The sequence below is a fragment of the Solanum stenotomum genome, chromosome 12, assembly GCF_019186545.1.
Source record: "Solanum stenotomum isolate F172 chromosome 12, ASM1918654v1, whole genome shotgun sequence".
NCBI lineage: Eukaryota > Viridiplantae > Streptophyta > Magnoliopsida > Solanales > Solanaceae > Solanum > Solanum stenotomum.
In genome coordinates, this window is record NC_064293.1 from 27,602,023 (window position 1) to 27,614,816 (window position 12,794).

At 33.3% G+C, this 12,794-nt stretch overlaps 2 protein-coding genes and 2 non-coding genes across 7 annotated transcripts; 2 read left to right on the forward strand and 2 right to left on the reverse strand.

Moving 5' to 3' along the window:
- Positions 1-281: 281 nt before the first annotated feature.
- On the forward strand, positions 282-4,277 carry LOC125849172 (pentatricopeptide repeat-containing protein At3g20730). Of its 3 annotated transcripts, none has more exons than XM_049529199.1 (3): positions 282-2,524; positions 2,932-3,051; positions 3,880-4,277. In XM_049529199.1, the coding sequence occupies exon 1, from the start codon at positions 562-564 to the stop codon at positions 2,404-2,406; it is 1,845 nt and encodes a 614-aa protein (XP_049385156.1). In that variant the 5' UTR covers positions 282-561; the 3' UTR covers positions 2,407-2,524; positions 2,932-3,051; positions 3,880-4,277. The 3 variants fall into 3 exon arrangements, with proteins under 3 accessions (XP_049385156.1, XP_049385157.1, XP_049385155.1); XM_049529200.1 differs by lacking the exon at positions 3,880-4,277 and having other exon boundaries at positions 282-1,567; positions 1,676-2,524; positions 2,932-3,542; XM_049529198.1 differs by lacking the exon at positions 3,880-4,277 and having other exon boundaries at positions 2,932-3,542.
- Positions 4,278-4,600: 323 nt separating this feature from the next.
- On the reverse strand, positions 4,601-4,674 carry TRNAT-AGU (transfer RNA threonine (anticodon AGU)). Its single transcript has one exon. It is a non-coding gene; the product is annotated as a tRNA-Thr (tRNA).
- A 3,340-nt stretch (positions 4,675-8,014) lies between these two features.
- Positions 8,015-9,373, reverse strand: LOC125848589 (uncharacterized). Of its 2 annotated transcripts, none has more exons than XM_049528472.1 (3): positions 9,129-9,373; positions 8,784-8,839; positions 8,015-8,629 (listed from the first exon to the last, which is right to left on the reverse strand). In XM_049528472.1, exons 1-3 carry the CDS (start codon positions 9,348-9,350, stop codon positions 8,032-8,034), a joined length of 876 nt encoding a protein of 291 aa, XP_049384429.1. In that variant the 5' UTR covers positions 9,351-9,373; the 3' UTR covers positions 8,015-8,031. The 2 variants fall into 2 exon arrangements, with proteins under 2 accessions (XP_049384429.1, XP_049384428.1); XM_049528471.1 differs by having other exon boundaries at positions 8,015-8,632.
- Positions 9,374-12,618: 3,245 nt separating this feature from the next.
- On the forward strand, positions 12,619-12,691 carry TRNAR-ACG (transfer RNA arginine (anticodon ACG)). Its single transcript has one exon. It is a non-coding gene; the product is annotated as a tRNA-Arg (tRNA).
- The last annotated feature ends 103 nt before the right edge of the window (positions 12,692-12,794 follow it).

Sequence of the window (12,794 nt, forward strand, 5' to 3'; positions counted from 1 at the left end):
ATGATGAACTAATGAAAAAGACTGCTCAGATCAAAATCTTTGTAAAAAACAAAATAGCTTATAAAAAAAAGAGGGCACTGCAATTGTGTAATTACTCACTTTAATTTGGTAGAGAGCTTAAGCCCAAGTGTCGAGCTATTCGGAATTCGGGTAGAGATGGCTGCGCCGGCGATTGCTACGGTGGCTGGCACCAAAATCTTTCCTTAAAGTTGAAACCCTTACTTTGTCAGTTCTCAGTTTTGTTTGGGCAAGCGGGCTTGGGCTTTGCCCTGCTTTGGGCTTAGCAGCTGCAGCTGCAGCTGGATTCTTCTTCGCAGGGGCAGTAGCAGAGACAGGCTTAGAAGCTGCAGATCGAACCGATGTAAGCTTGTAGGAGCTCTTAGCTTACCAGAAGCAACAAACTTCTTCAATTGGTTAAGCAACAATTTGTTGAAATTTGGTGAAAGATTTATCTGTTTATCTTCAATGAACTTCGTAGCAGAAAGCTTGAAAAGAAGGCTATTTCTATCTCTTCTCCTTCATCATTCGGTTTTTCTGTAGAGAAAGGAAAAATGCAAAAGAATGATGAATAGAACGTATAGAAATGTAGTGAACTGGCTTAGCCTAACCTCTCAGTTCCCTCCCTTGAAATCATACATTGAATCGCTCTGTAATGCCAAAAGGCTTACGGAAGCTCTAAGGCTTGCTTTTGACAACCCCATTGAAGCAGATTATACTATTTACTCAAATATAATTCAGCTTTGCATTGACCTAAAGGCTCATAAGCAGGGTCGTTTGGTTCACTCCCATCTTATAACTACTGGGTTTCCTTCAAATGTTCATTTAGGGACCAAGTTGATCATTTTCTACACAATGTCTGGTGACATGGTGTCCGCCCGCAAGATATTTGATAAATTGCCCGAAAGGAATGTGGTTTCATGGACTGCACTTTTATCTGGGTACTCTCAGAATGGGGATTCACAAGAATCCCTTAATGTGTTTGTTGCTATGCGTAGGGAAGGGGTGAGGGCAAATCAGTTTACTTATGGAAGCGTTTTGAGGGCGTGTACTAGTGTGTCAGGTATAAATTTAGGAAAGCAAATACAAGGGTGCATTCAGAAAAGCAGGTTTGTGGATAATTTATATGTACAGAGTGCGTTGGTTGATTTTAATTCTAAGTGCGGAGAAATGGAGGATGCTTTTTGTGTTTTTGAGTCAATGGCAGATAGGGATTTGGTTTCTTGGAATGTCATGATTTCTGGATATGCTTTTCGAGGTTATAACATTGATGCATTTCTGCTGTTCCGTTGGATGTTCAGACAAGGTATACTTCCCGATTGCTTCACATTGGGAAGTGTTCTCAAAGCATCTGTAGGAGGTGGCAAGTGTGGTGGACTAGCAAAAATCAGTCTGATACATGGATGTATCATTCGACTTGGTTATGGGTTGTATAGTATTATTAGTGGAGCGTTAGTTGATGCCTATGTGAAATGTGGAAACCTGGCTAATGCAAGTTATATATACAAGAAGATGCAGAACAAAGACAGGATTTCATGCACTGCGCTAATTACTGGATACGCACGTGAAGGTAAAAATATAAATGAGTGCCTAGAACTCTTTTGTCAATTACATCAGAATCATAGGGAAATTGATAGCATAATTTTATGCTCTATGATCAACATATGTGCCAATACAGCGTCACTGTCTTTGGGGAGACAACTACATGCTATTGCGATCAAATATCAAAGCACTCTTGATGTGGCAATGAGTAATGCTTTGGTTGATATGTATGCAAAAACAGGAGAAATTGAAGATGCTAACAATGTTTTTCAGCACATGACGGAGAAAAATGTAATATCATGGACGTCAATGATCTCTGCATATGGTGTGCATGGTCGAGGAGTCGATGCAGTTTCATATTTTAAGAAGATGGAGTGTGAAGGCTTTGAGCCAAATGATATAACATTCTTGTCTCTCCTGTTTGCTTGTAGCCATAATGGGTTGACTGCTGAAGGATGGAAATGTTTCAGTGAGATGGTTAGAAAATATAAAATTGTTCCAAGAGATGAGCATTACTCTTGCCTAGTGGACATTTTTGCACGCAGTGGCTGTTTGAATGAATCATATGATTTGATTTGCAGGCTGAATATAAAACCTAGGGCCTCTCTTTGGGGTTCAGTTCTTGGGGCATGTAGCATATATGGCAATATGGACCTTGGAAAGGTAGCAGCCAGGCATTTGTGCAATATCGAACCTACGAATGCTGTTAGCTATGTGGTTCTAGCAAGTATGTATTCTGCAGCTGGCTTATGGGATAGCGCATGGAAGGAACGAGATGTGGTTCAAACTAGAAGGTTACCAAAAGATCCTGGTTACAGCCTTTTTCATTCTGGCAATGATATGGTAGCACTTCTACCTACTGGCTGATACATGAAAATGATCCAGATCTTCCTTGTAATGTTTCATATTACCTGGATTTGTCAAAAGTAAGTTTTGGTAGTTATAGTTTCAGCGTGCAGTGATGATGCAATGAAGCTATGAATAGGTATTCGTTCTTACCCACTTAATCGCTTATACTTCTTACATGTCTTGCCTGGTCATGTTTTACTCAATCTGTCGAATCTGTGATTTAGCGTTGGGGATAAAATGAAAAGCTTATACTTTTTCTATATGAAATTTCAGCTTTTGATATAGCTACATCTTAAACCTTCTAACTTTAGCCTACTTTAAGTCTAAAGTTATTGTAGTAGATACCTTGTGGAATTAGCCGAGGTGTTCACAAGCTGGCCTGGACATCAAGGTTATAAAAAAATTAGAGTCTAAATTTCATTCTCGACATTTATAGGACTTGGTGCTACTTGAACACTGCATCAGTCCCAGTTTAGGTGTTTTGATATAGGCTAAGAAAAAGCTAAAATACATCTTCTACAATATTGTTCTGATTTTTCTCAGGTGAAAGCGGATTTGACAGAGGGATCAGCTAAACTAGCCGATGCCATTGGTGATGATTCTGATGTGGTAATATGTACTATAGGTTTCCAGCCTTCGTGGAAATTGTTGGCACCTTGAAAGGTTAGTCAACTCAATCCACATAAGAAAAGCAAAATCTGTTTATCTAGGGTAGATGTGTTGATTTGATTCATTGAAGCCTAAGAGATATCGAAACACTCTGGGGGTAATCCCTGCAAAAAGTTGAAACTCTGAATAACAAAAGTCTCCCGGTTGTGAATTTTCTTATGCTGTGATAGTTTGTTCCATTTCTTTGATATCTCTGTTTTCTTTTTCCCTTCCGTGTGTATTTTGTTGTTTTATATTTAGAGGAAAGAGCACTTAGTTGCAATGTTTCTTGAGAGTGAAATGTTCTCCTCAGCAAAAAATGCATGGTGAAGCTCGTGGCATGAGTTTATGTTCCTATTACTGATCTTTTAAAGATCATGGGTCACACTTGGTTGTTTAATTCAGCTATACAGTTAAACACATGAAACAGTTGACTATTATGAACCCAATATCTCTAAAAAATATCAGTTCTTCAGTACTTTAACTTTGTGCAACAAGTTACCATGTCAATTTGTATCTTATACTTGTATTCTGGGACAAGTGTTTTATGATTACTAGCCAGTGCCACAGTGGAAAGTTTTTTATTCTTTGATGCATCTTACAAAAAAACAACATTTGTAAGTAAATTTACATTGTCAAAGTATATCCAGTAAATTGAAGACATGATTTCTCATTTTAAGATTTTGTTAAAGTGGCTGAATTCTTTGATTTTGCTTTGAGATTGGCCCTTACCATCAAAGCTACCAAAGGTAAAAAAAATTGAAATTATTTAGATTTGCTTTGATTGAACTGAAATGGGAACTGCAAATGTGACTTTCATCTGATAGCATTCCATCTTTACAGAGAAGCCTATTATCGTATCAAAGCTGGAGAAAGTGGCTTCAAATGAGGGGTTTTAATGTGAAGAGAAAAGATGGAACCATGACAATCCAGTGTATAAAGAAAGGAGAAAAGGGCAGCTAGCAATTGATGTAGAGATTTTTCGAGATTATACCTTTTCATGTGATGAAAATGGAAGTGACAAAAAAAATCAGGGACACACTATAAACTGAGAAAAGCTCCCTTTTTTTCTAAACTTTATGTCCTCACATAGTGCCATATAAATTGGAACAGAAGGAGTAATTATTAATGTGCTTAGAACATAGCTAAGAAAGATCAAAGATTAATCATGGTACTTGTTCAAAGTATATAAACAGATGTACAATTATCAGTTAATTGGTCCATTACTAATAGACTATAAAGGTACCAAATTCAGCAAGCAGTTTTCATATACAATCAGTTATGTCTTTCAAAATGAACCCTAAGGGTCTTGTGAATTTTTAAGAATATGAATTGAACCCGCCCTCGGCCCTGCATAAACTAAAACATGTACTACTTCACATAATCAACCATGCACCCCACTTCGTTGCCATCCCTAACCAGAAAACATGAGCCTAATAAGTGTGTAATTAAAAAAATGACATATCCCTGCCATCTCTAACCAGAGAACATGAACCTAATAGTAAGTGTGTAATTAAAGACACATCCACATGATTCGAAGAAAAATGAATAGAACAAAACAAAATGCTCTTGTTGAGAGTCGAACTCAAGACCTCCCGCTTACTAAACGGGTGCTCTAACCAACTGAGCTACAAGAGCCAGGCGAAATAAATTTTAAACTCTTTAATGAAATCTTTTGTTGGACATCTTTGAGTAAAATAAAAACATGTTTTACGAAAAAATTTAAATCACTAGATGGATTAATAATAGTGCTATTTAACTTTCAATCTCATACTACACATCCACCCTCAAATTTTGTGCTATTACAAACAGGGGCGGAGCTAGAATGTCAGCTACGGATTTGATTGAACTCAAATTCAAACTTTAACAGATTTTGTCTTAGAAATTTTTTAATCAAGTTTGTACATTTTATTAATTTAGAATCTAATGATTTTAAAAAGATTAGAATCCAAAATTCATATTAACTTCACATCCCAAGTTCGTTTTCATTTTCAAGCTAATGTTTCGTTTCTTAGTGAGGAGGGTCTTAATTGTATAGAAAGTATATAAGATAGGAAGTAAGTAGAAGTCTTTAATTATTTACCTTTTGTTTCAATACTTTTGTGTAGAGTTGTCGATATGGTCTGGTCCACCTCATTCGGGCTAATTCATACAGGCTTTGAAATTTTACGAGTCAGGCCAGGCTAGCTCATTTTTTGTGTGGGCCAGAAAATGGTCGGTCAAACCCACAAGTACGTGGGCTACGGGTTTTGCCAGGTCAGCCCTCTTTTTTTTAAAAGTATACTTTCTTTATAATTTTTTAAATTAAATTATAATTTAAAAATATTATCATAAATATCAACAAGACAATATTACATGGTGTTAGTGTTACTACTTGTTAATCAAATCCACAAATAAAATTGTCTTTATAATATTTATTAAGTTTGATTTCAAGTAAAAGCATAAATAGTTAAATAGAAATATTAATCTAATTGTTTTCCAATGATCATAATAAAACACAAAAATTATGACAACATTCCATAGGTGACGGCCTATGCAGTGATTCCCTAGAAATTTTAGGAAAATTTTATTTTATGTAGTACATATTTTATAAACATAATTTTATATTTAAATTGTAATATTTCAAACTTTTAACAGATTTTGAGTTTAGACGATTGTTACTTTTAATACTCTATTTTTTTATTTTTTTTAATTAATTTTTATTTAGCCCACAAGCTGGCTCTATCCATATTTCTCAAGCCACACAAATCGACATGCTTATTCAGGCCGGGCTAAAAGCCCTTTTCTTAAATGGGTTCAAAAAATCGTATCTCAATCCTATCAAATCACGGGTTAGGCCAAGCCGGCCCTACTGGCCTAGCTCATATTGACGACTCTACTTTTGTGTTTGTTAAAACTTTGAGACCGAATATATAATATGAACAATAACGTCATATACGATGTATCATCAATGAATTTTTATATTATTTGACCCAAAAAAAATTGTGTTGTTTAAGATATTTAATTTGAAACAAACTCATACATCTTTTATTTTCAAATATTACATTTTAAAACACCCTCAATATTTCCATCAAATCAATAAATACACAACTTATACTTGTATATAGAATTTTACGTTTTAACTATAATACTAAGAAATTTACTGCTAATATTCTGTTCTCTTCGTTTTTGCTTCAATTTCTAATTAAGATACTTTAACGAAAATGGACAATTCGATCCTTATATACAATATACAAGCTACCCATAATGTGGCTAATTTATATTAGTTACCAATTATTCTCAGGTTTATCTATTTTGTAATGTCTCTTTAAATGTAGGAAATATAATAATGTTTTTAAAAAGTATATATATAGATCAAAAGAAGTTGGAAGTAAAAAAAATTAGTTGCATTCAAAACATAAAATAAAAGGCTTACAATTAGTGTTTTAATTTGTATAGTTGGGTACTTAGTATTTTTGATTCGGGATGATTTTGTTATGTTTTTATTTAGCGCAACAAGTTTAATTAAATGGGTGTGGTGAAATCATATACAGTGGATTGGTCATTTTTCATAATGAAAATGATTGTTCTTGCTAATCCTATTCATCCTTCCTTCTTTCATAATGTTAAAATCATAAATTTTTATTCATTGAATATAAAACAAACATATTCGTTGACACAATATTGATTACTAAGAATTGAAATTACATTTTTATCCTTATTTTTATTTGGTCAACGAAGTGAGAAGGTCAATCCAACTACACATTAAAATAAGTATTAGTAATACTTTCAATGTAATTAAACCAAAGAAAATTACAAAATATTTTTGTGAACTCCATTGAATTTACAGTTCTCGTGTTACAAGTCAAGTTATTTACTGTAATTTTTTATGTGAATTCATTTATTCTATTTCCCAGTAAACCTTATATGGTAATTAAGAAAAAAACACACATTTAACTAATAAATAATCAGAACTGTTTGAAAAAAATAGTGTTGACTCTAAATAGGACTTCTTTCGTCTCATTTTATGTGACATTCTTTAATTTGATACAGAATTTTGAAACATGTGGTCTAAAACAATCCTTAGATATTGATGTGGTTGAGAATCATTTCACTAAGGGTGAAAGGGAAATTTTAAATTTACTTCCTCTATCCAACAAAATTTTTCCACTATTAACTTTGCACACATTTTAAGAAACTATAAACAGAAGAGAATTTTACTATATCATATTTTGAATATAATAAATACAATGTTTTTAAAATGTAATATAGAAGTGATTATAATTAATGATAATGGTAAATTGTGAACTAAGTATAAAATTATTTATTGATTTCATAAAATGAACAAGTATTGTTGGACATTCCAAAATAATATAATTGACAATTATTGTTGAATGAAAAGAGTAAATTATTTCTAATTTATCCTCCGTCTCATTTTACATAACACATTTCCTTTTTAGTCTTATTTAAAAAAGAATATCATTTTAAAATAATTAAACTCTAAAATTTCCATTTTATCCTTATGATATGATTTATAACCCACACAAATATCTAAGAATCATTTTAGACAATGAATTTAATAAATCTCTTTTTTGGAGTACTACATTCAAAGAAAATATATTTTCTGCATTCTTTTAGCTGATACACGTGATGAAGAAGAACTCATATACTTACCATATTACCGCCGCACGCCGTACACTGGAATACAATTCAAAAACGACAATGGAAATTACAGTTCTATCCCTATTTAGATTTGTTCAGCGTAACACAAAGTTTACATTTATGTAAAAAAAAAAAAAACATCGCCACACATGCCAAGGCTACAGTACACTGAAGCAAATTAAAACTAGTATATGTACTCACCTAGAGTAGACTAGAGTAGGACATTACAAACATGAAACAAAAATAATCTAACATAACCTAAAAAGTCCCTATTACAAAAAAAAAAAGTTACAATATTCTACGATAATACAATATCACAAAACATGTTATAGCTAGATATTGTTGTTGAGAATTTCACATTAAAGATTTGAGTGACCTAGCTTTGATGGGCTTACGGGTTCTTTTGATCTTCAGCGTACTGTTTTCAACTTCTTCATCATCATCATTATCGTCTTCAATATAGTCAAATCCTTCATTATCCATTTGAGAAGATGAAGATTGTGCTCCCTGAGTAGACTTCCCAGTCGACGACGAACCTCTTTTTTTTCCCCATAAAGGACCAAAACCCGAATAATAGTAAAATTCGGAACTCGACGATTTCTTAGGACGATGTGGGCGGCCGCGAGAACTCTGAGTCGTCTCAGCTGCCGCCACAGGCCCAGCAGCAGTACTAGTAGTAGTAGAATGAGCTGATTCGTTGTTGCTACTACTGTATTGCTTCTTCAGTACTTGAGCAAAATGGTGCTCACATAAATTATGCCCTCTTTTCGATTCTCTACTGCATTGCCATCCCTTTCCGTCATTCTTCACGCACATTGTTGTAATATTAGCATTTCCATCCTTGTCGAAATTGCCGGAATCAGCAGGAACATCAGAGACTATATTATTATTCTCCGAATAATCCATCTCTTTCCTCTTACTATCATTCACCTCCTGCTTCATTGACGTGATGCTACTAGAAAAAAACAATGCTAACTCAATGAAATTTTGAATCGATCTATATATATACCCAACTATTACGCCCGAAATTTTGAATCGAACTTCTAATTATCGTTTTCTGAAGATACTGGTAGCTAGCTAGTAAAAACAAATTGAGTAAAAGTTACCTCAGTTCAGAATCATAAAAGGTCCCATTTACAGCGCAACTATCATATCCATACAACTGCGCGCAGCAAAGCAAATCAGAAATATTTTTTTAAAAAAAAACTTTATTTCTCAAAAGAATACAAGCTGTGCGTTGGGAAATAGGGCGAAACAGTGAAATAAATTGAATAAACAAGGCTAAATACACAACATAAATGGTGAGATTGAGATTGTTTTCATTAACCCTAGTGATGATAAAAAACCCTAAAAAAACCAGAAACCGAAGAGACATTGAAGAAACGAAATGAGCGTTATTCTATAGATCTGGAAAAAGGAAAGGAAGAATAAATGAGATTTATTGAACTGACCTTGTAAGAAGAAGAAGACGGCGCCGGTGCCGGAGGAGGAGGAAGTGTGTGGTGGTTAATAATATTATCGTTTTGTAAATCTTCAGCGGGGAATGTGATAACATCCCATGGAGATTGATTGAGCTGACAAACGTGGGGCTGTAAAAGGGCACCGTGCTGTTGGAGAAATACGGAAGAAGCATAGTGGAGCGGGGAAATTTTGGCATGCTTCCTTATTCTCATGGCTGAAAAACTCCAAGTGTATTTTTGAGGGGTAGGCACGACGGAAACAGATCCAAATGGGTCTTATATGTGTTTTTTTCTTTCTTTGTTAACTACGAGGGCCCAATCAGCATTATATGTTTTATATTGACAGTTGTACCCTTATTTTGTGTTGGTCACAAAATTAAAAATTGCCAGACATAAATATATATTTTTGTATCATAATATATGACTTTAGTTTCTAATTAGGTACAAGTATATATAGTTGAAAGAACAAAATTAAAGATCAAATTTCCTTTTTTTTTTTTCGTTTTCCAATTTTCATTAAATAATCCCTGTTAAATAATAAGTACTCATCTACACATTGAATAATGATTAATATTTAATAGAAGGATAAAAAAGACACAAAATAATAAATTATTATTTGATTTTATAAACTGGACATCTTAAAATAGTATAATGGGCAAATAAAAATGGACGGATGGAGTAACATATTTTTCATTAGTCTTACTTGACATAAGCTCTAAGTACTTGAAGTTTAACCGTGGGGAATTTTAAGCAACAATCAAAAGTAGAGGGTTGAATTTGAACATTTTTCTTGAAATAATATATTTCCGGTCAATATATGTGATGATTTAAAAATGACAAGAATATGAAATGTCTCAAAATATAACGAATTGTTAATTAAAATATTTATTTTGTATAATAAATGAGTAAATTGTAGACTTTCCCCTTATAGATATATTTTAATTGAATTTGGTTTATGGCCTACTATAGCAACTACAAAAACAGGGTAAAATTGGTTTATGGCCTATTTATACATTTTTTTGGTTTTATGTTATATCTCTTGAGAGAATTTTATTCTTATACATAGAATGGTTATTTTTTTCCATTTAAATTGTAAAATGTCATAAAGTTCAATCATATTTCTAGGACATGGATCAAGAAATAAGAATGCAATTGCAACCTAGTGGATAAATTAACTATTCAATATTAGTTTTGTATGTATATGTTTGATTAGATTCTGAATTTAAAAAGTCAAAGAATAATTTGACATATTAGGCATTCTGCAAAGTCTTTTTATTTTCTCTCTCCTTAAAAAAGAATGAATTTATATGGCAGCTAAGATTAGATAGTTCTTGAAAAATGAAACATATTTTCTTCTATGGAAAACAAAATGAAAGAAAAGTGTCATATAATAACATTAAAACATATATCACAGAGAGTAATAAAAAAAAACAGGGGTTACAATATGCATAGAAAATTATAAGCATCTTACAAAAATTATAAGGAAATAAGCATATTATACCAAAAAAAATGAGCATGTGGAGATTCCAATTTCTAAAATTAGAAACTAAATTGGAATATAATTATTTTCTTTTATAATTATATAATTACAGCTGACCAAGTGTCGTCATCTATTTTCTATGAAACTGTTGCACACTATATATATATTTGTCTTTGTCTAATATGTGTAGGATCTCAAAATGAAACTAGTGTAAAAAATAATATTTATTTGTTCCCTTGAATGTTTTTCTCTTCGGTTTTGGTAAAAGGAGATTATATATAATAGCTGTAAATATTACTGTCCTACATAGACTATATTAATTATTCTAAAATTATTTCATATTCATTATTTAGTTTGATATATTAAGAATAGTTCTGTATTTACCTATACTTATTCATGTATTGCTAGTATCTTAGTTAATATTATATTACTTATACCTTCTATAATACTGAATTAAATAAATTTTAAGTAATATCATAATAATACAAATACACATATATATATATAACAATTCTATGATACATTCTATCAAACGATTATTTTCCTTAGACTTCCTTGATGTAGAAGAGTAGAAATCTGATATTTAAATGCTTGCTTTTACCAAAACAAGTAAATTGTACACCTCCTCAATCCAATCTACTGTCACACATCTCATTTATATGTACATCTGCAATTCAAACACTAATAAATTCCTCTCATTATTACTTCCTTTTTCCCAATTTCTTTTGAATCATCCACATTTCCCTCAATATTTTGTTTCTGTAACCAACGCGCAATAATTTTTCTTTTGATTAGAGTAAGTTATTAAAAGAGCACTCTTTATTCTATAAGTCAATAACTTATTAAAGAGTGTGCTAAATTAAAAATATCACTTATTTTAAAAGGCATACATACTTGAAGATGATGTTAAATTAAATTATTGCGAGTTAGGCTAAAAACAAATTACCTCGATATAAAATTATTTTTTATTCCTAATTTATAAGATTTTGAATTTTAGTTTTGGGCATATGTGCTTTGTCAAAATTACAATTTTTAACTAACAAATAAAAACAAGTTTATTACATCCAAATGGCATCCATGCACAGCTGCAAGAGCCTTACACCTCACTGCTACTCTCCGCCGCCGGCGTTACCACCTGATCCTCTTCGCTGTCTCTTCCCCTCAAACTAAACGACAACGAATTCAACGGAACCAGGAACCGCCCCGTAGGTGGGACCCACAGGTTGAGCACCCCTTGTGGCCTACCAGAAGGTCTCCAAACTAGCACTGTCATAAACTGGATCGGATTATTCTCCAGCATCTCCGACTCCGGCGATTTTGTATCCTTCAACACATCGGAGAGCAAAACTCGAGCGCTCCCCACCAGTTTCTCTCGAATGTGACCGTGAGCGTAAATATCCACGTTTAACGCCGCCATGATGTCATTTTCCGGCAGCTTTTCGTGGAATTTCACCTTCACTACCTGGTTCCAGATTGGATTGGTCCCGTCGTCTCCGTCGCCGGTGTGCTCCGCTACTTTGGTTTTTGCCACGTGGACGCCCTTCTCCACGTAGACGTCGGCGTAGGTTCTCATCCTGGTCAAGTGCTTCACGTTCTTCAGGCCTTCTGCTGAGTATATGAGAACTTCTATCTCTCTAAGCCGCTCCTCCGGCGGTGACCTCCGCCGGCGTAAATGAGATTCAGGCATTCCGGAGATGAATTGGAATTGTTAAAGTGATTTTGCAGAATGCTAGCTTATGTAATTTCTTTGGTCCAACTTATATATTTACACCGATTCATCTTCTGGAAGTTTCCGGTTGCAATAGAATTTAATTTGAAATTATCAGTTAGATTTAGATATATGATACTCCTATTTATACTAGGAATTTAAAATTCTTCCAATTATTAATTATCATCATATATTATAATGTTACTTATTTGAAAATAGCAGCATTATAAGTACTTTAAAAGCTCAAGGGGAATTAAAATAATTACCGAAAGGTAAATTATCGTAGCATCTAAGACTCCATGGCCCAATGGATAAGGCGCTGGTCTACGAAACCAGAGATTCTGGGTTCGATCCCCAGTGGAGTCGTATTTTTAATTTTTGTTGCTACACAACAATACAGGAAGAACATTTTCACTCTATACATCTTATCCTTTTGCTCATCAACAGTGTAATATCTGTTGAATTTAGC